The sequence below is a fragment of the Hemitrygon akajei genome, chromosome 18 (genome assembly GCF_048418815.1).
Source record: "Hemitrygon akajei chromosome 18, sHemAka1.3, whole genome shotgun sequence".
NCBI classification, from domain to species: domain Eukaryota; kingdom Metazoa; phylum Chordata; class Chondrichthyes; order Myliobatiformes; family Dasyatidae; genus Hemitrygon; species Hemitrygon akajei.
In genome coordinates this window covers 25,721,527-25,747,715 of record NC_133141.1, presented here as the reverse complement: position 1 = coordinate 25,747,715, position 26,189 = coordinate 25,721,527, and the positions used below count along the sequence as shown (strand labels likewise).

Below are 26,189 nucleotides of genomic sequence, written 5' to 3'. Positions count from 1 at the left end.
GTAGTACCTGGGTCATTTGCAGGGATAAGTGCTGGGTGGGAGATTAGTGGGGGGAGATGAATAGACAAGGGAATCATGCAGTGAGCAATTCCTGCAGAAGGTTGGCATGTGATTTTAGTGGTAGGATCCCTTTGGAGATGGTGAAAGTTGCGGAAGATAATGTGTTGGGTGCGGATGCTGATGGGTGGTAGGTAAAGACGAGATGAACTCTTATCACTATTAAGGCGGCAGTAAGATGGGTTGAGCGTGGATATACAGGAAATGGGGGAGATGCGGGTGAGGGCAACATCAATAGTGGAAGAAGGCTGAGTTATTATTGTAGGTCATTCAGGTCTGGGCAAGCAGTAATGGAAAAGTGTCTGTGATTGAGAGCAGCATCAGATCTGGCTAGGTGTAAGAAATAAAAAATGCTGGATGAATGCAGCCAGTAAAACAGCATCTGCGGCAAGAGAAACCAGTTGAGATTTTAGTTCTTGTTTGAGATTTCAGTATCTGCAATTTAATTTGTTTGAAGTAGGTATAATATGGGAGAAATTACTGCTGCCTTCACAGCCTGCTTTGACTTGAACCCAAGAGTTTAATGTTGCCCTATGTTGTCAGTATGGGGATTTATAAAAAGACTTGAAGCCAAGTGCTAGTTGAGCAACCTGGAAATTGAGTACAAGTCTCACCATATCAAATTGAGAAATAGAATTCAGTAAATCCTGGTAATTTTTGAATTGGCTTCAGATGCATATCCATCAAATTCTGGACTATTTTAAAGAACCAACTAATTCCTGAATGTCCAAGTGTTTCTGAGGCTGCTGCTTGGTGATGTACTCGAGTGTTTAGATAAATTAAAATGGTGAATTGCTTCGAAGGAGAGGAAGTATTGGTTATATTTGCTTGTTGGTAAATGTACTGTTCAATTGACATTACTTCTAATTGCTAATTTCCTTGTGTTAATCAAATTTCATAACTTTTGTTGTATTTTTAATAGTTTATGTGTGAAGAAGGATCAGGAGATTTCATAGCTCGAGTTGATGAGCCTCAGTCTTGCAATTATGTGCTAACAGTCCACACCACTCGTATCTGCCATCATCCTTACTTGCGTCCTGCTGTTGTTTCCAAGCCTCATCCAATTAAGTGTCAGCCTGCCCTCAGCCCAGAGCAATATGTTGAATACGTCAAGGCCCAAGTCTGTGAGTAGTGAAATTTTCATATCTTCAATCCAACAAGAATGAGTTAACTAATACACACTAGATGACTTCTACTGGCACCAGTATTTAAAATTATTTGTGTTACTCCCTTGTGAAGTAAGTGTACTTTCATTGGCTTTCTGTCCTACGGCCATTTTGTTTTTCTGACTTGTCCTTTGACCTACTTGCCCTGGATTAATGATTTGTTCCTTTGATTTAGTAAGGAGACATAGTTGGCACAGAAAAGCAATAAGGCTTGGCTATAGAAAAATCTATAGACAATAAAGCAATACTGAACTCATTGCGTGTAAGGGACATGTATTCAAAATGGGGGGGGGGGGGGATGTTGTTTAAAAAAAAAAGACCTCCCTTTGCTTCTCTCATCCCTCTCCTCTTAAAAGTTTAAAGCAGAAATGAAAAAGACATCACGCACAAGATGCTGGAGGAACTCAGCAGGTCAGGCAGTATCTATGAAAATGAATCATCTATGAACATTTGACTTATCAGACCGAGACCCCCCCCCCCCCCCACTTCAGGACTGAAAAGGAAGGGGGAAAGACGTCAGAATAAAAAGGTGGTGGGGGGAGGGCAAGTAAGAAAGTGGTAGGTGAAGCCAGGTGGGCAGGAAAAACATCCATGGTATGGAAGTGTGCTTTCCTTTGTTGCAGAGGCCTTGGCTTTTGGTTTTGGCATTCCCTTAGTTGAGTGCTCTCGCTTACCTAGTCTTTTCCTTGCTTAAATGTTTGTTAACTTTCCATCAAAAAACAGGTTATTTCATTCCACTTTACTCCCAATCAGGTTGTTTCCTGGTCCATGATATCAGCTGAACAGTCTGATTTTTGGATTCTGGTCTGAAAAGTTTTGAGTCTTGCAGAGTTGGGGGAAGGAATACTAATGAAAAAGTTATCAAAAACAATATTTCAAACACTATTAAATTGCATATTGGAAGTGTTACCTTCTACACTTCTCAAAAGCTCCAAATCACTGTTTTCAAATGGAGAGATATTGGGAAGTGATGTTCATATTTTTTTTAAAATGTGCCCTGGGTATCCTTGTACACAAGTCACAGAACAGTAATTACAAAATAACTCTATACTTGCTATAGAAAACATATAATAACAATTTGCTTGATTAGGGCTCATTCTTTTGAGTTCAGAAGAATAATAGCTGACTATATTTGAAATATGCAGAATTCTAACGGGGTTTGAAAGTTGGAGAGAAGGTAGCTGGTTTTCCAGGCTAAGGAGTCCAGAACTAAAAGTCAGTCTCAAAATATTTGGGATTGAAATGAGAATTTTTTTTTAAACTGAGGAGTAGTGACCCTTTGGAATTCTCCTCCAGGAGGTTGTGGAGACTTGGCCATTGAGTTCATTCAGAACTGAGATTGCTCTACAGAAATTAGAGGATTCGAGTGATACTGAGATGGTGTTGCAGTAGAAGAAACTGTAAAGTAAACATCGAATCCAGTGAGTAACTTGAATGCAAGGATAAAGAATTGATTATTAACGGAGTCTGGAGGTTTGATTATCAAATCACCTCAAATTGCAAATGTTATTGGGTATATCAAACTTGCTTGGATGTAGCCCTTTTTCTTTAATATTTCATTTAGCAGTCTTGATATTTTAAGTCTTTGGTCTTTGCGGGGAAACATTTGAGAGAGAGATAGCCACAAAGTATTCCCTTCATAACAAGAATAATTTGCAAAGCAGAGCAATCAAAGTTCCACATAGTGTTAGGAGTTTTTCTAAATTGACATCTACTTCTGAAGCATCCTGGGCTTATGCCATTGCCTCAGGTGACTCTTTATTGCTAGAATGTTATTTCCTTTGCAAGTAATGTTTATTAACAAAAAAAGCATCTAGGTATTTAAATTATAAACAAGAGAAAATCTGCAGATGCTGGAAATCCGACCAACACACACAAAATGCTGGAGGAACTCAAGCCAGGCAGCATCTATGGGGGGGATGTACAGTCGACGTTTTGAGCCTGACCTCCTGAGTTCCTCCAGCATTTTGTGTGTGTTGCTAGGTATTTAAATTGGTAATTTGAGGAATGGTATGATAAAAATTTCACAATATGATTTTGTACAGTCTGGGTAATACTGCCTGGGTGGTGGTGGAGGCAAATACAATATAGGTGTTCAAGAGGCTCTTAGACACATGAATGTGCAGAGAGTCGAAGGAAATGGACATTGAATGGGTAGAAGGCTGGACATTTGATTGCTAATTAGGGCCTGTTCCTGTGCTGTACTGTTCTGTGTGCTATAATATGAAATTGCAATGATTCAAAGCTTATTGTCTAATTCTAGACTTTTAGAATTAAACCATAACTATTTGTGCCATTGTGTTATGAGTGTTGTTCGATGCCATTTTTTTGTAGTTTCAATGTTTTATTTTTCTTTAAACTTGTTCTTGTGTTGCTCTCCATTACCACACTGTCCTATTCCCATTTGTATTACTTTTCCCTTGAATGTTCTCTGCACTGTGACACCATGGAAAGTTGAAGTGTTCTTGGCCATGATGTCAGAGGATTAACCAGGACAGGTTATTGATGAAATCCACTCCTAAGAACTTGAAACTACCAACCCTCTTTACCTCAGCACCATTGATGTAAACAAGAGTGTTTTTTTTCTTCCCCCCCCCCACCCCCCCACTTCCTGAAGTCACTGACCAGATCTTTTGTTGACGTTGAGGGAAAGGTTGTTGTCGTAACAAACACCATCCCACTATCTCTCGATCTCCTTGCTGTAATCCAATTTATCATTGCTTGAGTCCCAGCCCATAGTGGTGGTATCATCTGTAAACTTGTAGATGGTATTGGAGCAGAATCTGGCTACACAATTGTGAGTGTATAGGGAGTGTTTTAGTTTTTATTCACTTGGCTATTCTCACATATTCTTAATGCTATAGTAGATTATCTCTGCTAGAATTACATAAGTAATCGCAAATTTTAACTCCCACCTTAATTGAAAGCACCTCCTTGGCTAAAAGAAGGTAACACTTGCCAACCAATCATCTACCTATTGGCTGTCAATGTCGCATCTCATTTGAAATCCCAACCTTGTGAATCTGAAGCTGATCTTCTGATGATTAGTGTTAGCTCAAAGTGTGATTTCTGTTGCAAGGAAACTGCTGTCATTTTTTAGTTATTTATATTATTGGATTTGATTTATTTGTAGTTGGCAACATAAATTGTATCTAACCTTTTTCCAACCCAGGTTTGTGGTAACCTATTTATTTAGATTTCCACACAGATAGCTCTGTTACGCTGCCTTTCCAGATTGATACATTGTTCAACACCCAAAAGTTAATCTAGAAGGCCCAAAGGTCCAATCCTTGACAGAAGTCTAGTAGTTGGAGATGATGCTTTTTCTTCAAATTCTAAGTATTGACTTTTGTTTTTTCTGACACCATCTTTAGCTGACACCAAGCGCAAAGTAGAAAAAATCTCAGAAGAATTGAAAACCTTGGATGAAATGTTGTTGAAAGACCAAAGTACAGAGAGCAAGGAAGAGAACGATCTGACTCAGGAACCTGAAAATAAAGCTGAGGAACTTCCAAGCAGCAATGAGAATATATTTGAATTGGAAGGTATATCACTGTCTGGAGCCATGCACAAAACATTTCATCTGAAGATCAATGTTGGGCTAAAATTCCAAAGATCAGATTAAGGTGTAAATAGTTATCATAACTATACAGAGCAGTGGTCTTAAACTTGAACTGAATAAAACAATATTTAATAGGATAGTAGGGCAGCTGATGGAGAACTTTTAATAATAATCCTCCTTGTCTCTTAGGTCGACTGTATTAATATTTGTTTTGTCCTCCGTATACATCTCCCATTTTTTTTTAAAGGTGAAGGAACAGGAGGAGACAGTTCTGCAAATTTGGAGGTCTGTAGGAAGGCTTACCTAGGGTGCAGAAGTAGTTCCTGGTAACTATGCAACACAAGATGCCCTTAAGAGGTTATTGAATAACCATTGCATCTACCAAATGGATGAATATTTAAGTTTTAGGCTATCTGATTGTTGAGCTGCAACTTTAGTTAATTTCACAGAATGTTGCAGCTGGCAGAAATAGACTTATTCTAGCTGCACAGCAGATTCAGATCTTAAATCCTTTATGCTTATGTACATTAGAAAAAAGTGAAATGTAAACTACTCAATTGTAAATGGATTATTATAGTCCTCCTGTTATACAATGTATAGAATTTGAAGACCAGCTCTGACTGTGGGCTAACAGTTATAGGTTTGTTTCACTTCCAGAAAGTGAAGCTTTAAATTCGCATGAAGTGATTGAAGAGGATGATTATGGTGAGGATTTCTGGAATAAAATCAGCAAACCGGAGACTGATGATCCCTTTTCAGAAGAAAGCCTAGAAGAGGTATTGCCAAATTTTTGATTTTATTTTTGTTTTGAACCTTTGAAGGGCAGCAGATACTGTAATAGTCAAAAAATAGACATAAACACAAGCCCATAGGAGCAGAATAGGCCATTCAGTTTATTGAGTCTACTCCACCATTCAATCAGCAAGTTTGAAAGCTGGTAAATTCCAACAGCCTAATAATTGACATCCCAGAGTTTGAAAGAGGTGATGGATGCTCTAGTTATCTTCTGAAGGTCTATAGATTCGGAAATTGTTCATGTGGGTTGGAAGGAATCAAATGTGACCCCAGCATTTAAGGGAGAGAGTGAAAACTAGAAACTACTAATTTGTTGGGGAAATGCTGGTGTCTGTAATGAAGACTGGAATTTAAAAAGAAAAGGTTGAATAGATGTGAATTTATGATAAGAAAGTCATGTTTGAATTAGTTGAAGTTCTTTGAGGATGTGATCAGTTGGGTAGATATGAGGGAAAACAATTGGATATGGTGTTTTTGGACTTTCAGATGACATTTTGTAAGGTCCCCTATAGGTCAAGAAGGGGACCAAATGTCATTTATATGTTTGCTGATAATGCTGAACTAGGTGGGAGTGTAAGTGGGGGATGGTGAGGAGGATGTAAAGAGACTGGGCAAGTTGAACAAACGATCGAGAGCACTATTAGTGAAATGTAACTTGGGAAACTGAGGTTATCCACTTTGGTGCACAAAACAGCGAGCCAGAGTATTTTTTGAATAGTGAGAAGCTGGGTAGGTTAATGTTCAAATGGACCTAGATGTGCTTGTACACAAATTACTTAGGTCCAAAATGCAGGCACAACAAGCGATTAGATGGGCAAATGGTATTTAACCTTTGAGAAGCTTTAACTGCAAGAGTAAGGAGGTCTTTGGAATTGTGTAAGACCCTGGTGGCATTGCACCTGGAGTATTGTGTACTATTTTAGTCTCCATTCAATAAAACAAAAGGATATAGAGGAACTGTAGAAAAGATTCCCCGGACCGGCTCCAGGGATGGCAGGTTTGCTGTGTGAGGAGAGATCGCGTAGAGTGAGACTACATTCTCCAGAGTTTAGAAGAATGAATGAAGAAATCATTGAAATGTGCAAAACCTTCAAATGGCTTGACAGGCTGGGTGCGTGGATGATGCTTCCCCTGGCTGGGCAGTTTAAAACCATGGGGCACTGTTTCAGAAAAGGGGCAAGCCATTTAAAACTGGACTTGAGAAACTTCTCCCTTTACAGATAGTGAGTCTTGGGAATTATTCTCCTAAATGTCTGTAGAGGCTCAGTGTTCAGAAATACGAGGGAAACAGGATATGAGGCAGTACAGGAAAATGGAGCTGAGGTGGTAGATCGACCATGATCTTAACAAATTGCTGAGCAGGTTCAAAGGACTAGATGGCCAACTTCTCCTTTGTTATGGTTTTTGCTTGAAATATTTCAAGTCCCATTGGTCATCAGGAGTTTTTGTTTGAATAACCATACGAGCCTTGCAGTAAATTGATTATTTGATAAATGGAAAATTTCCTCCAAGATAATTAAACTGTTTGATACCCCATGAAAATGGGGCAATGTGCTGGAATAACCAAGGACCTTTCATTTTGACTGGGGCATTTTACACAGACAGGCACTGCTTGGAACATCAATGCTTCATCATTCAAAGCATTTGTATTGACAAACATATCAAACAAAAAATCCCTCCTTCTCAGTGTAATAAATCTTGAAGAAAGTCTAAGGATTCGGCTGCTTTAAGCTTGCAGTGTCCTGTGTATAATTATTTCCAATAGTTAAGAATTTTCCCCCATTGAGCAAAATTTTAATTTTGACCTTTTGAGTCTATGCTGGCTCTCAGAGTAATGGCATCAATCCCATTTATCCTACTTATTTCTCTAAAACCTATTCACAAATACATTTTTAGCTGGACTATTCCTTTGCTAGTGTATAATCTATAATGTTGTTTACTTGACTCTGTTTCTGTGTATGTTTATTGGACTACTTTCAATGTCCCAAATGAAAATTAAAGCTTACTTCAAATTTTCACCTTTTAATGCTTAAGATAAACACCCTAAAATGAAGCCTTTTTGACAAGAATCAACTTTAGGGATTCATAAACCATGTTGTAATAAATATTTAAATAACTGTCAATGGGAAATGTGCAACCTGCTCTTTCTGGTGATTTATTGTAATGACAAGTTTCTTTATTCATTAGGCTGACTCTAAGCTGAACGATGCAGTTAAAACTGAAGATGATGATCTTCTAGGTAACCAAGGTAAATATTTTTTTAAAAAGCTAATGTCTTGTTTTCCCCTTGGCAGTAAATCATTGACAGAAATAGAAGAGCAAAGCAGCCTTTCTACAGCTGCCCTCCTCCACCACCTCCAGGTGTGCAATGGACTGTTTCCACTTGCCCTTCACCAGATTGCAAACAGAATTGCAGTCCTTCAGTTTTGGAAAGTACTACACTGTAGTTTTTTCTTCTGTGAATAAGCATATATGCTTTTTATTAGATTTGACTTTTAAAATCTATCATAATAAACCTCATTTATTCAATTTTAAGCATTCAAATATAAATGTTAATTTATAAACTGTTAATTTTTTTAGATTTTTAATTAATTTGTATTTTAATATAATCTTGTCACTTTGAGGAGATGTTACGGTAATAGCTATCTTTCCCACCCCTCTTGGTTATTTTCCTATTCAGGAAGGCAGAAAATGCAATTCCGAATAATACGGAACCATGAAGATTTTGCAAAATTAGTTCAAGAATTAAAAGACCAAGCTGAAAAGGTAGTGATAACATAATCCTGTCCATTTCATTTTCAGATGATTTTCAAATGTTGTTCTTGAAACAAAGAGGACGTTGACACTGAAGTTTCAATCCTCTTTATGATGGTGTACTATTATAATTTGCTTGGTTACATTCTGTGGCAAGTTTTTGCTGCTTCAATCACCTGACCAAATTACATGATCGCCAAATGGCTACAGCAGCAGAGGATGCTATTTGGCCAATTTGAATATGTGCCAGCTCTTTCTACGATCAATCCTGCTACACCCACTCCCCTACCTTCTCCCTACAGCTCTGCACTTTCCTTCTTTTCAGATATTATCCAACTCCATTTTGAATACCACAGTTGAATCTACCTCTAATAATATTCTTGGCAGTGCAGCTCATTCACCATATTTGTACAAAAGAATAAAAATTTCTTCATGTTTCTTCTGGTTGCCTGTGCTGACTTTTCATCCTATGCCCTCTGGTTCTATCTACTCTGACTAAAATCTTAATGACGTTGAAATCCCATCTGATCTTCAATTCTCTGTTCCAAACAAAAAACACCCAGCTTTTCCAGTCCATTCACATCACCGAAGTTACTCAACCCTAGAGTTATTTCAGTAAATATTTGTAACCCACTCTCAACATTCTCAAAGTTTGGACTCCAGAGCTGAGAACAGTCATGACTCCTTGCCCTTGAATTTTATAAACTCCAGGGTTCCAGGTGTGTGGTTTTTTTTTCAAACCAACAACTTTTTCAACTTGCTCGGTCATTTTCAATGAGCTATGCACATATGCCCTCAGATCTTTCTTGCCATTGACAATACTGATTCATGTACTTGGCCATTTTGATGAACACAAATGTGAATAATATCAGCCAAGAGCTTTATTTGAACTTGCGTAGCAATTCCAGTTTTAAAACTCTTCCTGCTGCAGCATCTCTTACTATAGCAGACAAAATAATGCTGCAAAATCCTGTTGTGGAACAATGGACCTAGTTTTCTTTTGGCTCCGTATGTAACTGGGATATATGGCCAGATGTACCTCAATTCCCAGTTTGCATTCAGATCTGCCTCCTTGCAGCCTTAGAGATCTGATTCTACCTGAATACAGCTTTGAACAGTGTATTATTGTGAGTAGTGTATCATTTGAACAGTGTTGATGTATGAATTTTTGATGTGCAACTATAACATCAGAAATCTACTGTAACTACTGGTCAGGAAAAAATGGTGTTACTTTACATGCTACAGTACAACATCTAGCCATAGAATTTTTGTTCTACAAATTTAGATTCCTGGGTGAATGCATAGGTTAGTGTGTTGAGAGTTAAAGCTGATTTGTGTTTTCTGGTGTGTGAAAGCGGAAAGGTGAAGATAAGGATCCAGCTACCATGAGTTCTGCACAACATTCTGAAGAACCCACTGACCAAGACTCCTTAGAACAACAAGAGGATACGGCTGCCGCTGCTGATGATGATGATGAGAATGAGCTCCTCAATGATTTTGTAAAAGAACTGGATGAAGTATCTCTGCCAAAATCAAAAATGGCTGAAATTAAAAGGGAAGTGAAGGAAGAAATGGAAAAAGAATTTGAAAATCTTATTGATGAAGTGAGTAATATATTTTAACCTGCATTTTTTTTTTAAATCACTAAAGGTTGAATGGTCTGACAGTGCCTGAGAATTGTTATTTTTGAATGAATGTCAGTGTGACGGATAATGAACTGGCAACCTAAGTAAAAACTTATGTTGAGGAATCATGAATAGATCTGTAGTGTTCTAGATATTTTGTCGTAATAGGATGATCAAGTGGCAGATGCTCAGATAACGTTCTCCCTGGGCCATCGAACTTCAGACTTCATTACCACCTAAAGATATGGCAAAAGTGCTGCCCTAGCATAGTATTTAATGGGAATATGCCATCAGGAGCTGAAGCAGCTAGGTTGTGCTACTGGGTGTAACTATAAAACCGAAGGTAAAGGTTATTGTTAAAGTAACAAAGATTTTTGGTCTTTCCTGTTACTGTTATCTCAGAATTGTTTTTTTCATTGTATGAAAGCTTCCTTGCTTGTAGAATGCGCAACACTATACCTTCTAGCCAAACCACCTTCACCAATCAATAATTTGTACGTATTATATAAAGTCTTGTGTGATCAGAGAATAGAAAACGAAACAGAACATAACTTTTATCGATACAACTAATGAAACTGATAATGTTTCTTAGGCACAAGATGAACTTGAAGCAGAGGGCCTCAAAGGAGAATTTGATCGCAATCAAGCCTCTAAGACCTTGGTTACTACCCTAAACAAACTTATAGACAAGCTTGAAGACAAAGAAACTTCAGACAAAGAGGAGGATAGTGACTCAGCAAAGGGTAGTCCCAGTCACTCTCCAAAACAGACAGCAGGTACAAGGTGTTTTTTTTTTTGGTTAGTAGAAGCCCAAAGACCTCTCCTTTATTGTCCTCACCCTTGCACCCTGACCTCCCTCTTAACTTTTTGTGCTGATGGAAACAACAGTTGGACCCATTTTTTACAAAAAGCATTCACTCATGGGCATGAAACCCAATACCATAACCAGTTTGGCTGATAGTAACAACTTGACAGCAGGGATCAAACACTTACCAGTCAGTGTAAATCATATCACGTCATGTGGGCACTTGTTCCTGTATTTTTCAAAGTGAAGAATTCTGGAGGAAAATCTATACAACTTCTATACCATGACACAGTAGTACTGGTATATATAGGTTCAATATGTTTGCCATTTTGGCATGCAAAACATACTTTTAGCTCCATGTCCTTGAAAGTTCCAATGTTGAAAAGCCCAAAGGTTTGTGTGTTATTTGAGCCTAACTTGTAAAAGGAAGTGATGGGGGTGGGGGGGAGAGAAGAGGCAGAATTAGTCTTGGTGGACAATGCCAGTTTCATTAACTCAGGATCTCAGATCAAGGATAATCGGATCTGTAAACCATTGTTTGCCTTCACTTATGAAAACAAGTGAGGGCTCATGAAACCAGTTATTGTTTTCAAATTCCAATGGAAGATATTAGGGAAAAAGTTGAGGTACAATGTTTGCCTTTTTAAGAAAAGGAAGTTAAGAGTATCACACCTAATTGAAAAGATCTAAGTGCTGTTGTTTTTACTAATAACAGGAAAATTATAGAAAGTGTAGTAAAGTTAATAATATAGTTATCAGAAAACTTTGGCCAATAACATTAAATTGGCCCCTAAGATTTTGCACTTGAAACATGAGTTTTAAGGAAAGGCTAAACCATGAAAACAGATGTGAATAGTAATTTACAGGAAGTGGATTTTGTAAGGTCACAATAAAAAGTTGTGGACAGGAAATGGATAGAGATAACTAAAGATGGAAACATTAGTGAAAGTTGGAAAGTCACCAAGTGAACTGGCAACGCTGCTCAAAATAGCAGACGTGTACATGATAATCTTGCCATCCTTAATAGAATAATGTTGGAGAGTTACTAATGTTCAAGAAATGGCAGATAACAGCCATGAAATTGTGGGCAGTTAGTGGTGCAGAAATTACTAGAAATCGTTCTCAGGAATGAAGTAAAGTTTGATCTAAATACTTAAAATAAATTTCTTGCCCTTTTAATGCAGAGCATCTACAACCTCTTGGGTTAGAGAATTCAAAAATATCTTCATTTAAGTAAAGAAATTCTCCTTATCTCAGTCCTAAATGACTGACCCCAAACCTGAGTTTGAGAGTCCTTGTCTAGAAAACCAAGCAAAGGGGAAATGTCCTCTCGTGTACTCTTGTCAAGCCCTCAAGGAAAATATATTTTTTTCCTTCAGAGAACAAACCCATTCTACTTGACTTCTTTGCAAAGGAGAACCCCTTCATCACAGAAATCTAAAATAATTTTCACTGAACTTTATTACAAAGTATATCATTCCTTGGAAAAGGAGACCAAATTTGTACACGGTGTTCCATGTGTAATCTCATCAAGACTCTCTAAGAATTGCATTAGGATTACTATTGCACAAGGATCCGAATATAAAATAGTTCCTTTTGTTTACTATATCAGTATGTTGACATTTTGATTTGTGTACAAGAATGCCCAAAGCACACTGAATTATTAGGAAGAATCTATTTACTCCTTTGAACCCATTTCCAAGTTTTTTTTTTGTAAGAGGAATCCAGCTGGTCCTAATACCTTTGATTTTCCTCCAGGTACTTGTACAAATGGTTTGCAATTAATCTTGCTACTGCCTTTTCAAGTAGTACATTCTAGATCAACCCTGCCTGCTGCATGAGTCTTTGCTTAAGTCACCCTTTGGTTCTTCTAATCATCTTATAGGCACATCTGATTCTTAATCCTTTTACCAATCAGAACATTCTCTGCTTACTCACTTTGCTTAGATCCATCATGCTTTTGAACACCTGTCAAGCCGCCTCTCTTTTGATGTTTTGGAAAAATAATCCCAGCTGCTTCAGCTTATCATTGCTTCTCGGGGGCTATTCTAGTAGATCGATTCTGCACCCTCCTGAGGCACAGCTGAATTAATTTCTATCCTTCATTCCTTGATCTGTTCTGGAAGTCTCATGGATTTAAGCACATTTCTGGTTATGCAGTCACCTTGAATTGTACCCTCTACACCATATATGTCAAACTCAAGGCCCGCGGGCCAAATCCGGCCTGCGGTGGAATTATCTTTGGCCAACGAGATAATATCTAATTACTATTAAAGCTGGCCCCAGTAATCGAAGCGCCTATGGCGTATGATATGGCTAATGCTGAGTTTATTCAGGTACCAGGTTTTCAGGGTTTTTAGTGTTTATTCGGCAGTCTTGCTCGGCAGTCTTCTTCATAAGAAACGGAATTTGTAAAGTGAAACACTTTGTAGTTATAGCAAAGACTGAGACACATGAGAGCAGGCTGAAAAAACGGAGGCAACGAAAGCTGCGTTCGCACGCGTCCGACTGATCCGGCCCACATGAAGCTGCATTTTGCTCAATCCGGCCCGTGACCTAAAATGAGTTTGACACCCCTGCACAGTCCTGTCCTTGTTCTTCTGACAAAAACGATGAGGATGAGAAAAATTGCTACGTTTTATGGATTTGGAGTGCCTACCTGAAAAGATGGCAGAAGCGGATTCTATATAAGTTTTAAAAAAAGACTTACTCACCTACTAAATGATGAGTCTCCAGTGATAGACAAAATGTGACTCTTCTCTCAAAGAGCTAGCACAATATGGTTTTCTTTGTACCTCTTCCTTCCCCTTTCCTCTGTAGTATATTTTTCTTGAGTCACTTCAGAGTCTTTGGCCTGGGCTTGAGACTTTGCATCCAACACTGTGATCTGGTTGCTGGTACAGTAGCATAGCATTTTGATTCCTGGACTAGTAACATCTGGACTGATGATCTGTCCAGCAAGCCACTCAAAACTGCTACAAAAGGCAATCATGAAACCATACATACCATCCTGCATTTACTTGAGCACTGGATGCAATAAGAGCAGGCAATTAAGTGCATGGGCACACGATCCTTCTGCCACTGACTGCAATGTATTTCAGAATCCTGAGACTGCCTTTCTAACAGCACAGTGAGAATGTCATGTTGGTGTTAGAAATGTTAAGAAAGTAGTTTCCAACAGTCTTAAGGGCAAATAGTAATGGACAAGTAAATGCAGGTCACATCCATAAAGTATACTTTCCAGAAATGCTTTTTAAAAAAGACTAATCCATTTTTCAATGCTATTTACTATCTTTTACATGACCTTACAAAACATCTTGATCTTTAAAGGCTGAAAAGTTTATTTCACAGCTCTGATAACTGATGTTAGGGATATGTCTGGTGGTTCTTCTCTAAAAGTCTTCCAGTGTTAGCACATCTCCTTTGTGTCCAGTATTGGACACAAGGTTGAACTGGGTGTGGCTTCCTCCAATAATTAGTCTATTGTACTTACTGCATTATTTAGTTTTCTGCTTTATTTATTGCTTGCTGTGCTGTGGTGCTTGGCTATGTTGAGCTTTTAAGTCCCTGAAATCCCTAGTTGGCTCACTTTTGTCTCCAGCTTATTTTAAGACCATCTGCAATCAGTATTTCACATTTTCTTTGTGGAATACAGTGTTTAAATATGATCCTAGGGTTTAACTGCTGTATTTTTTTTAACTCAAATAGCCTTTATACCTTTGCTATTGATTTCTTGCTGCATTTCAGAGACTGATGAAGAGACTGAAGGGCACGTTAAAGTTCGAGTCACAAAAATCAACCCAGGCAGTCCACTGCATAAAGAGATGAAAGTGCGTGAAATGAGTGGCACAGACCCCCAGCTCAGGCAGATTCAGAATGTGGTGAAAGAACAGCTGGAGAAAGCAGGATTGAAAGCAGAAGGTAGTTTGGAGACTAATTATTTATACTGAAACAACACATCTTCCATAGCTCCTCTGCGCAAGTGCTTGTTTTCAATGAGAGAATCGAGGATTTCATACAGAACACCTGGATAAAAATAATCTCTGCTCCACATCCTCTTCTGCGCCCTGAATTTTGAACTAGCCTAGAATGATGGAATGAATAATTGCCAGCCGCAAGAGTCCAAAGTCAACGATCTGTAACCATAAGTTTCAATAAACCACAAAGATACAAAGGGACACATTGGGATTTTACAAGGCATGAGGGTGGTTGATGGTGCAGGGGATTAAATAATGGCAGATTGAATTGGTAATTTATCCCTTCTTCACCTGCCTGTAGTTTTTACACTACTGACCACAACATTGTTCTTTAACATCTCTGCACTGATGGAACTATACTTGATTGCATTCTTAGCTATCTTGTTATAACCAAACAGTCCACCAGTAAATAGCTTCTATTCTGGCCTCTGCACTGCTCCCTTTCCCCTTCAAATGGTCTATGCACTGATGTCACCCACCTTTACTTTGTCACTAGTTCTCTTGACCTTTGCACTGACTTTAAATTTTGGGCTTTGTCTAGCATCTTCTAATATGAGATGAGCAAAATTATTTTCAGATAAATTCTTGGAAAAGTTTGAATCCTTAAACTCCATACCCAATTATTTCATCCCTCTTTCTGGAAACTTTGAAACTGAAACCACAGGAAGACCCTGTACAACACTGGTGTCATATTTGACCTTGAGTTGGATATTGGGTTACCACTTAGTCTTCCTATATCTATCTTTGTGATGGTACCTGACTCCAATCCTGTCTCAGCTCCCTTCTGCTGCTTTAAAAGTTATTCTTGCTTTTGGTATTTGTACACCTGATCATTTCAGTGCACTCTGGCTGGCCATCCTCATTTTGCTCTCTATAAACATAAGGTCATTCTAGCTCTGCACACGAGCTCTCACCTAGTCCATTGTCATTGCACTTGTGAACTAGGCTGGCTCCTTTCCTTAAAGAAACTCCTGATTTTTGAAGTGTCTTCAGTTCTCTATAATCTTTTCCACCTTAGTAACCATTCATGATATATGCACACTCCCTACCCTGGCTTCTCAGACATATTTAAATTTAATCTACAGTAATAGAGCTCATGCCCTTAACTGCATTGAGCCCAGCTGTAGAGTTTCTTCTCTAAACCTTTGTCTTTTATCATAATTATATTTTTCTGAAAAGTTCTTTGATCATGTCTATTGATCATTTGCCCTGATGTCTATTTTGCTAATTTGATAATGCAAACAATGAGAAGCCCCTTTGTATGTTTTTGTTAAATTAAAACTGTTATATAAATGGACGTTATTGCTGGGTTGATTAGTTTTAGCTTTGATGTTGTGTATAACGCGCATTGACAAAGTGGAGACTATTTTTCCTGTATCTAATTGTGCCTAACATAGGGTTCCAAAAATGAAAATAACTACCAATCTGGCATTTGCCTCACTCCATTCTTTGTCAGAAACTGTAAAAGGGAAAAGATTGATTTATTAGAACACCTGTAATCTAATCTGGCATGAAGTTCATTGAGCCTGCTGTCAATTTTGTGCCAGTGTTGGCATCATCTCCATTTAGGTTAAATCATTGCACATCAAGATTTAAGTTATTGCAATAACATTCTGATATTTAGCTGGCAAGTTGGTTGCCTTTGTTCTTGGTTCTATTTTTCTCCAAAGATGAAGGCCTTGAGAGAAAATGCACCTGTTGACTTGTGCTAACTTCAACCACGTAATAGTTCTGATAATTCAGTCTTTCTCCATGTTGGGCAGGGTGCAATACAAGATGGCCACTAAATATAATTTTACAGCTTTAGCACAATATTTTTTTAATTCCACAACATGAACTAGTGGAATTTTCAATCTTTAAACATAATTCTATCACATAATAGGGGATTGAAGTTATTGTGAGCACTGAATCTTCCAAAGTTGTTTCTCTGCTTAAAAGTTGGAGGTGTAGAAGAATGAGGCTTATTTCTGTATCCTATGTCCTGGTCCACATGGTGTATTTTATATTTAATAGTTTGAGTGGAAAATACATAATGATTATTTTAATTAATTTAAGAAGTTTAAACTGTTTGGGTTTGCCACTAAAATGTTATTCCTGAGTGTTCAGAGGCTGCAATACTTGAAGATTTGTGTTCCAGAAGTAGCAACACATACACTTACACTGCTCCATTACACTTGTAACGCTGCTATCTATCTAACAATGTGAAAAGTTACTCATGTATTTACAGTTCACTGAGAACAGGACAGTTCCTAGCCAGCTAGTTACCATTCAATCAGTTGAAGTAAAATCAAAAGCAAAATGATGGAAAGGATTGTCAACGGTGCTATCTAGCAGCACTTGCTCACCAGTGCTGAAGTTTGGGTTTTGCCAAGACTCCTCAGCGTCAGACCTCCTCAGAGCCTGGATCCAAATGTGAACTAAAGCGCTGAATTCCTGAAATGAGGGGGACTGTTCTTAATGACAAGGCAGCATTTAACCCAGTGTCATGGTAAAACTGAAGACCTTGGGCATCAATCAGTAAACACTTCAATAGCTAGATGGCAGTTATAGTATGAGAACAAATGTCAGAAGCATTCAGGTGGCATTTGTGTAAGGATAAACAGTTAACATTTCATATGTGGAACCCTCCCTCAAATCTGAAATGAGAAATTATTAATTTGATTGTTGGAGTGAATTATACCTGCCTTAGGACATCACTGCAGGAGGTCCTCAGGACTGTCCCAAATCCAACTATCTTAAGCTACTTCATCAATGACCTTCCTTCCATCATAAGATCAGAAGTTGGAATGTTCACTGTTTGGAACTGAACATTGTGCATTCACATCTCTTTAGTAAGTGAAGCAGTCCATGTCTTTGTGCAGCAAGACCTGGACATCATTCAGCCATGATGATAAGTAACAAGTAATCATGTCACAAAAGTGCCAGACAATGTCCATCTCAAGCAAAAATTTAACCAACTACCAGTTGGTTGATATTCAATGGCATTACCATCATGGCAGATCTCCCACCATCAACATACCAAGGATGATCACTGGTGAGACCTCAACCAGACCAACCACACAAATACCATGGCAGCAAAAGAAGGTCCGAGACTGGGTATCCTGCTGTGTGTGACTCGCCTCCTAACACCCAAAGGCCTTTCCACCATCTACGTATAAGGTAAAAGCCATGAGCATAATGGAATGCTCTGCAGGTTGCTTGGATAAGTGCAGTTCCAATGACACTCAAGAAACTTGACACTATCCAGAGCAAATCAGTCCATTTGTTAGGTACTTCCTCTGCTACCCTAAAGGTTCATTCTCTACCAGCAGTACATAGTGACTGGAGTGCATGCCATCTAAAAACTTCACTACAGTTATTCACACAGGTTACTCAACAGCATCTCCCAAGCTTGTAACTACAGAAAAAAGGATGACTATAGTTTAGATTTACAGTGTTTCTTTAGAATGTGCAGGTACTTGTTTCTTTTGAATAGCTTCCTCCATTGAAGAAAACGGATTAGACGAAGAGCTAGGTTGCCATCATTGAGCTGTGACCTATTCAGGGAAGCCCTTTCAGAATCACTAAGCAACACTAAGAAAATCTAACTGGCTGTTGGGCACTTATGACCTAATGTGCTTTGGATCTGTCTGACCTGTTTTGAGCATTGTGTTTGGAAATGACATTATTATGCTTACATCTATTGTGCAAAAACAGACATCCACATGACCCAATCAAGTCTCAAGGATGGTACAATTTGACTTGTAATGCCATTCATTCTGTGTTAGGGAATGACACAATGATCTGCCAAAAACTGCATCACGTGGGTTATTTGTATTTGGTACCAATTAGCCATATGGCCTCTTAAAAGGATGGTGAATCTGTGGAATTCAGAATTCATTACCATAGATGGCTGTGAAGGCCAAGTCATTCAGTATATATAAAGCAGAAGTTTAATAGGTTCTTGATTAGTAAGGACATCAAAGGGGCAAAGGCAGGACAATGGTGATGATAGGGATAATAAATCGGCCATAATAGAATGGTGGAGTAGACTTGATGGGCCAGATAGCTTAATTCTGCTCCTATGTCTTAAGGTCTTGTGGTCTAAAACGTTTTTTAAAAATTCAGTGCAACCGTTATCCAAATATGTTTCTCAAATGACAATAATGAGTCAGTGTCCTTGGCCGTCTGTAACTAATAGATGACTGTCATTGCTCTCTTTCTGACTAAACTCTACTCAGTGGCCTTAGTTCCTATGCACAAGTATCAGTTTGGCTGTGTTGTGCCACAATTCTTCTGATGCTGCTGAAAACATTTCTTTCCCATACTCTGTCAGGCTGAGGGCTTTGCTCTCATAGTTTATTTTCTTTTATCTTGGCTAACACTTTGCACTGTTCTGCCCTCGGTGCCAACCACCTACACAAACCTATTCTGTGTTCTTCAGAGCAAAATATAAAAGCAAGCAAAGTAAAATTGAATAACATCAAAACTGCATATGCTTATCTATTGCTTAAACACTTCAATTAACACAATACACAGATGATCAAATCAAGTTATTCTTACTCATTTTTTTTCTTGGCTCTTGGTGTTAGTATCTCAGCACCCATTATTAGATGGAAAATGTAATCGGCATACTGTTAAATTGAAAGTTCAGCCCCAGCTTTGTCAAAGAAAATGGGCCACTTCAAGTTTCTCTAGCTTCATTTCAAGTACATTGGTATTAATACCACTAACGAGTGTGTGCACTATGGAACCAGAGTGAGCTTGTACATTTAAGTCCTATGGTTCACCAATGCGCCGTACTTCCCAAAATGTTCATCTCTTTCCTGTTGTAGCACGCAAGTAATTTGAGGAATTAAGGCATGAGACCAATTGAGAAATCTTCAGTTAGCATTACACCATATCCAAACTGAGCAATGTAGTTATGCAATTGTTTTTAAAAGCATCATTTACGGTTGTATTGATCTCAATGTGATTTGATAATCATTGGGTCATGTTGACAAATAGTAGTGGGCAGGTGGGGTGAAGTAAAATTTTGGCCATGTGCTGGGGATATCATATTGATTTCATATAGGAGAGTGGCTGGCACAATAGTAGCTTTGTTTCCTTTGTAATCAAATAACACAAACTTCTGCTTCCCTGCCAGTACTGATGTGCAATGGATTTCTCCCCGATCCAGGTCAAACCCATTGGCTAGTTAAAAAATTACGTATGTTTCCTGAAAGTATTTTATAGTTGTAATTGTTGAAAATGTCAGTAGAACATAAGACATGGGAGCGGGAGTCGGCCACCTGGCCCGTTGAGCCTGCTCTGTTATTCAATAAGATCATGGCTGATCTGGCAATGGACTCATCTCCACCTACTTGCCTTTTCCCCATAATTGTTAATTCCCCTACTATGCAATAATCTATCCAACCTTGTCTTAAATACATTTACTGAGGTAGCCTCCACTGCTTCATTGGGCAGAGAATTCCACAAATTCACCACTCTCTGGGAAAAGTAGTTCCTCCTCATCTCCGTCCTAAATCTACTCCCCCGAATCTTGAGGCTATGTTCCCTAGTTCTAGTCTTACCTACCAGTGGAAAACAGCTTTCATGCCTCTATCTTATTTATCCCTTTGATAATTTTATGTTTCTTTAAGATCTCCTCTCATTCTTCTGAATTCCAGCAAGTATAGTCCCAGGCAACTCAATCTCTCCTCATAGTCTAATCACCTCATCTCTGGAATCAACCTGGTGAACCTCCTCTACACCGCCTCCAAAGCCAGTATATCCCTCAAGTAAGGAGACCAGAACTGCACGCAGTACTCCAGATGCGGCCTCACCAGTACACTATACAGTTGCAGCATAACCTCTTTGCTTTTAAATTCAATCCCTCTAGAAATGGCCAACATCCCATTTGCTTTCTTAATAGCCTGCTGCTCCTGCAAACCAACCTTTTGTGATTCATGCACAAGCACTCCCAAGTTGCTCTGCACAGCAGCATGCTGCAGTTTTTTTTACCTTTAAATAATAATCTGCTCTTTCATTTAGAAGTGCATCTCAGCTTCCACATTTCACTTGATCTGAAGACGTATATGTGTAATTTATTCTTTCATCGATATTAACTGATGTTGAAAGAATAGTACCATTATCTTGAAGTCTATCAGACTTATCAAAAATATGGAAGTGACCCTTGCACCCCAGTTCAAGCACGTGCTCTTTGCTTAAAATGAACACCTTGAATATTGCCCACTTGATAATCATGTAGTTACACTTTTTTTGTTTTGCATCAGCGTTGTCTTTTGGAATGCTTGTTGCCAAACCTTTTATATTTAAAAAAAAAAAGCAGCATTGACATATCCCACAATTGCCTGGATGTGGCAGAATGAACTTGCTACTCTCCAGCAAGCACCTTAAAAATGGTACTTTAACTCCTTGTTGGATAGAGCACAGATTTCCCATGGATACCACTAAGGCCCTCTGTTTGTACCCATCATCATCATCAGCACATAACAAATAAACTAGTAAAGTTGTTGATGACACAAAACCACCCCATCTAGTAAGCAGCAACAATTATTCCAGTCAAAGTCACATGGATCATAAAACTATAAGACATAGAAGCAGAATTAGTCCATTCAGCCCATCGAGTCTCCCTGTGGCTGATGGAATTCCATTCTCCTGCTTTCTCCATAACCTTTGACACTCTGACTAGCTGGGAACCTATTAACCTCCACTTTAAATGTACCTAATGAATCCATAGATTTACTACCCTCTGGCTAAAGATATTTCTTCTCATCTCAGTTTCAAATGAATGCTGCTCTATTCTGAGATGGTGCCCTCTGGTCTGAGACTCCCCCAGTATAGGAAGCATCCTCTCCACATCCACTCTATCTAAGCCTTTCAATATTCAATAGGTTTCAATAGGATCTCCCCCTAAGCCCCACCTCATTCTTCTAAGCTCGAGCTAGTATAGGCCCAGAGCCAAAAAATGCTCTTCAAATGTTAACCCATTCATTACTGGGGTCATTCTCATGAACCTCCTCCTTAACACAGTATACAATTACCAATGACAATTGTTTGTTCAGTAACTACACAATCTAAAAGATGCAACCATCTTTTATTATAAACCCATAATAATATATTGATTGAGAGAATCTTTTCCTAATATCTTTGGCATTCAGCAGTTGGCAACAATATTGCATTCGCTGTATGGCATGGATTGCCTGTAAATACATTGATCCCTTGTAATTCTAGGCATTTCTGTAGGCTGACTACCTAAGAGTATAGTCAATAATGGTAATGGAAAAGCCAGTGTGTAATGTCTTGTGCAGTTTTATTCAGAAGGCAACAATCAATAGGATGACCTTGTTTATCACATTACAGTAGGCTACACCCAAAGCCAGACAGTGGCCAAATCTACCAGCACAGTCTAACCATTTACCATTTGATGTTTTATGCTAATACTATTGCCAAATTCTGTCAACATCAAGCTGGCAGATACTAATGGCACTGAGAAAACAAAGGTAGGAATAAGTTTATGAAGCAGTAGTCACGTTCAACATATCTGTTTGAACCTTTTGAGATTGCCACGAGCAGAATATGTAAGGTATGTTAGTTAAAATGGTGTGTTTAGACTTTCAGAAAGATTTTCAATACTGCGCCACAGTTATTAAACATAATCAGAGAACATGGGTAGGGAGGTAATGTACCACTGGCATGGGTTCATTATTGATCAACTGGCAAAAAGCAGAGGGCATAAAAGGGTAAATCTTGTGTTGGAAGGTGATAACAGGCAGGATGCTGAGGGAATTGGTGGTGGGTCCCAACTGTTCATAATCAATACCAATGGCCGGGTGGGGGTTAGAAGAAAGGAGCAGTTGTAATATAAGTGAAATTTTGAGAGTACAAAGCTTGTATGTACCTGTCGGAATAAAAGGTAACAATAACAGGTTCAGGGAGCCTTGGTTTTCAAGAGATATTGAGGCCCTGCTTAAGAAAAGGAGGTGCATGGCAGGTTATAGGCAGGAAGGAACAAATGAGGTAGTTGATGAGTATAAGAAATGCAAGAGAACACTTAAGATATCAGGAAGGTTAAAAGAGGCATGAGGTTGCCCTAGCAGACAAGGTGAAGGAGAATCCTAAGGGATTGCACAGTGGCACATTGATCTTCATAAATTAATTTATTGAGTACAGAAGATGGGATGCTATGTTGATGTTGTATAGGTGGCTGGTGACACCTAATTTGGAGTATTGTGTGCAGTTTTGGTTACCTACCTACAGGAAAGGCATAAACAAAGTTAAAAGAGTGCAGAGAAAATCTGCAAGTATGTTGCCGGGTCTGGAGGACCTGAGTTATAAGGAAAGATAGAATAGGTTAGGACTGTATTCTTTAGAAAGTAGAAGATTGAGAGGCAATTTGAGAGAGAGAGATAGGAAATTGAAGGGTATAGATCGGGTAAATGCAAGCAGGCTTTTTCCACTGAGGTTAAGTGAGACTACAACCAGAGGTCATGGCTTAAGGATGAAGGGTGAGAAGTTTAAGGGGAACACGAGGGGAAACTTCTTCACTCAGAGGGCTGTGAGAGTGTGGCCTGAGCTGCCAGTGGAAATGGTCCATGGGAGCTTGATTTAAGAGAGGTTTAGATGGGTACATGGATGGTAGAGATATGGAGGGCTATGGTCCCATTGCAGATTGATGGGAGTAGGCAGTTTAAATAGTTTTTGCATGGACTAGATGGACCAAATGTTTGTTTCTGTGCTGTACTTCTCTATAATCCCATGATCCTACAGATACATTAAGAACAAAAAGATTGCAAGAAACAAATTTGTCCTCTGGAAGATTAGAATAGTAATCTTTGCATAGAGCCAAAAGAGATGGGGAGAATTTTAAATGAATAATTTACATCTGTATTTACTCTGAGATGGATGCAGTCTATAGAAGTGAGGCAAAGCAGCAGCAAGATGATGGACCCTATACAGAGGTGGTGTTTACTGTCTTGAGGCAAATAAGGATAGATAAATCCCTCGGGCCTGACAAGGTGTTCCCTCAGACCCTGTGGGAGGCAAGTGCAGAAATTACAAGGACCGTAGCAGAAATATTTAAATCGTCCTTAGTGACAGGTGAGGTACCAGAGGATTGGAGGATAGATAATTTTGTTCTGCTGTTTAAGAAATGCTCTAAAAGTAAATCAGGAAATTATAGGCCAGTGAGTCTGACATCAGTTGTGGGAAAGTCATTTGAAGGTACTCTAAGGGAGCAGATATGAGTATTCGGATAGTCATGGACTGATTAAGGATAGTCATCATGGCTTAGTGCATGTTAGGTCGTGTCAAACTAACCTTTATAGAGTTTTTGTGAAATTAGGAGGAAAGTTGATGAAGGTAAGGCAGTGGATGTTGCCTACATGGACTTCAGCAAGGCATTTGACAAGGTCCCACATGGAAGGTTGGTCAATATTCAGTCGCTCGACATTCAAGATGAGGTAGTAAATTGGATTAGACATTGGCTTTGTGGGAGAAACCAGAGTGTGGTAGTAGATGGTTACTTCTCTAACTGGAGGTCTGTGACTAGTGGAGTGCCATAGAGATCGGTGATGGGTCCATTGTTGTTTGTCATCTATATCAATGATCTATGATATGGTTAACTGAATCAGCAAATTTGTGGATGACACCAAGACTGGGGGTGCAGTGGACAGCGAGGAAGACTATCAGAGCCTGCAGCAGGATCAGGAAGCTAGAGAACCTGGGCCTCTACCTCCCTCAGTAATTGGATTCTCAACTTCCTAACTGGAAGATCACAATCTGTGCGGATTGGTAATGACATATCCTCCTCGCTGACGATCAACACTGGTGCACCTCGGGTGTGTGCTTAACCCACTACTCTCTCTATATCTATGACTATGTGGCTAGGTGTAGCTCAAATACCATCAGTAAAATTGCTGATGATACAACTATTGTTGATAGAATCTTAGATGGAGATGAAAGTTGTAAATTAGCAAGATATACCAGCTAGTTGAGTGGTGTTGTGGCAACAACTTTGCACTCAATGTCAGTTAAGACCAAAGAGCTGATTGTGGACTTCAGGAAGGGTAAATTGAGGGAACCCGAACCAATCCTCAGAGGTTTCAGAAGTGGAGAGAGTGAGCAATTTCAAGTTCCTGGGTGTCAAGATCCCTGACGATCTAACCAGATCCCAACATATCAGTGCAGCGATAAAGAAAGCAAGACAGTGGCTGTATTTCATTAGGAGTTTGCAGAGATTTGGTTTGTCAACTAAAACACTCAAACTTCTATAGATGTACTGTGGAGAGGATTCTGACAGGCTGTATCACTGTCTGGTATGGGGATCTACCGAAAGAAGCTGCAGAAAGTTGTAAAATTAATCAGCTCCATTTTGGGTACTAGCCTCCTTGGTACCCAAGACATCTTCAAGGAGAGGTGCCTCAAAGGTGACATCTATTATTAAGGACCATCATCACCTAGGGCATGTCCTCTTTCCATTGTTACCATCAGGAAGGAGGTACAGAAGCCTGAAGGCACACACTCAGCAATTCAGGAACAGCTTCTTCCCCTCCGCCATATGATTCCTAAATGTACATTGAACCCATGAACACTTCATTTTTTAAAAATACATATTATTTCTGTTTTGGCACTTTTTAATCTATTCAGTATACATATACTTTAATTGATTTACTTTATTTTTCTTTCTATATTATCGTGTACTGCAATGAACTGCTGCTGCTAAGTTAACAAATTTCACGACACATGCCGGTGATAATAAACCTGATTCCTGATTCTGATCTGGACCAGCTGGATAAATGGGCTGAAAAATGACAGATGGAATTTAATGCAGACAAGTGTGAGGTGTTGCACTTCAGTAGGACTAACCATGGTAGGTCTTACACAGTGAATGGTAGGGCACTGAGGAGTGTGCTAGAACAAAGGGAACTGGGAATACCAGTCCATTATTCATTGTAAGTAGTGTCACATGTAGATAGAGTCATAAAGAAAGCTTTTGGCATATTTGCCTTCCTAAATTAAAGTATTGAGTACAAGAGATGGGATGTTTTGTTGAAGTTGTAGAAGATGCGGATGACGCCTAATTTGGAGTATTATGTGCAGCATTTATCACTTGCTTACAGGAAGGATGTAAACAAGGTTGAAAGAGTACAGAGAAAGTTCACAAGGACTTTGCTAGGACTTGAGGACCTGAGTTATGAGGAAAGATTGAATAGGTTAGGACTTTATTCCTTGGAAAGTAGAAGATTTGAGGGGAGATTTGACAGAGGTATACAAAATTGAGGGGTATAGATAGGGTAAATGCAAGCAGACTTTTTCCCACTGTGACTGGGTGAGACTACAACTAGAGGTCACGGATTAAGGGTGAAAGGTGAAAATTTCAAGGAGAACATGAGGGGAAACTTCTTCACTCAGGGTGGTGAGAGTGTGGAACAAGCTGCCAGTGCAAGTGGTGCATGTGAGTGTGAT

General features: G+C 39.0%; 1 protein-coding gene across 2 annotated transcripts in view; it reads left to right on the top strand.

The window, feature by feature from the left end:
* os9 (OS9 endoplasmic reticulum lectin) overlaps positions 1 to 26,189 on the top strand; it is a 70,206-nt gene that overhangs the window by 35,295 nt on the left and 8,722 nt on the right. Inside the window, exons 6-13 of one of the 2 annotated variants that reach the window (XM_073071138.1) lie at positions 980 to 1,181; positions 4,598 to 4,768; positions 5,443 to 5,561; positions 7,768 to 7,828; positions 8,261 to 8,346; positions 9,690 to 9,938; positions 10,552 to 10,735; positions 14,512 to 14,685. In XM_073071138.1, the coding sequence (XP_072927239.1) occupies positions 980 to 1,181; positions 4,598 to 4,768; positions 5,443 to 5,561; positions 7,768 to 7,828; positions 8,261 to 8,346; positions 9,690 to 9,938; positions 10,552 to 10,735; positions 14,512 to 14,685 (1,246 nt within the window). The remainder of the gene's footprint in view (positions 1 to 979; positions 1,182 to 4,597; positions 4,769 to 5,442; positions 5,562 to 7,767; positions 7,829 to 8,260; positions 8,347 to 9,689; positions 9,939 to 10,551; positions 10,736 to 14,511; positions 14,686 to 26,189) is intronic. The other variant, XM_073071139.1, reaches the window with a different exon arrangement.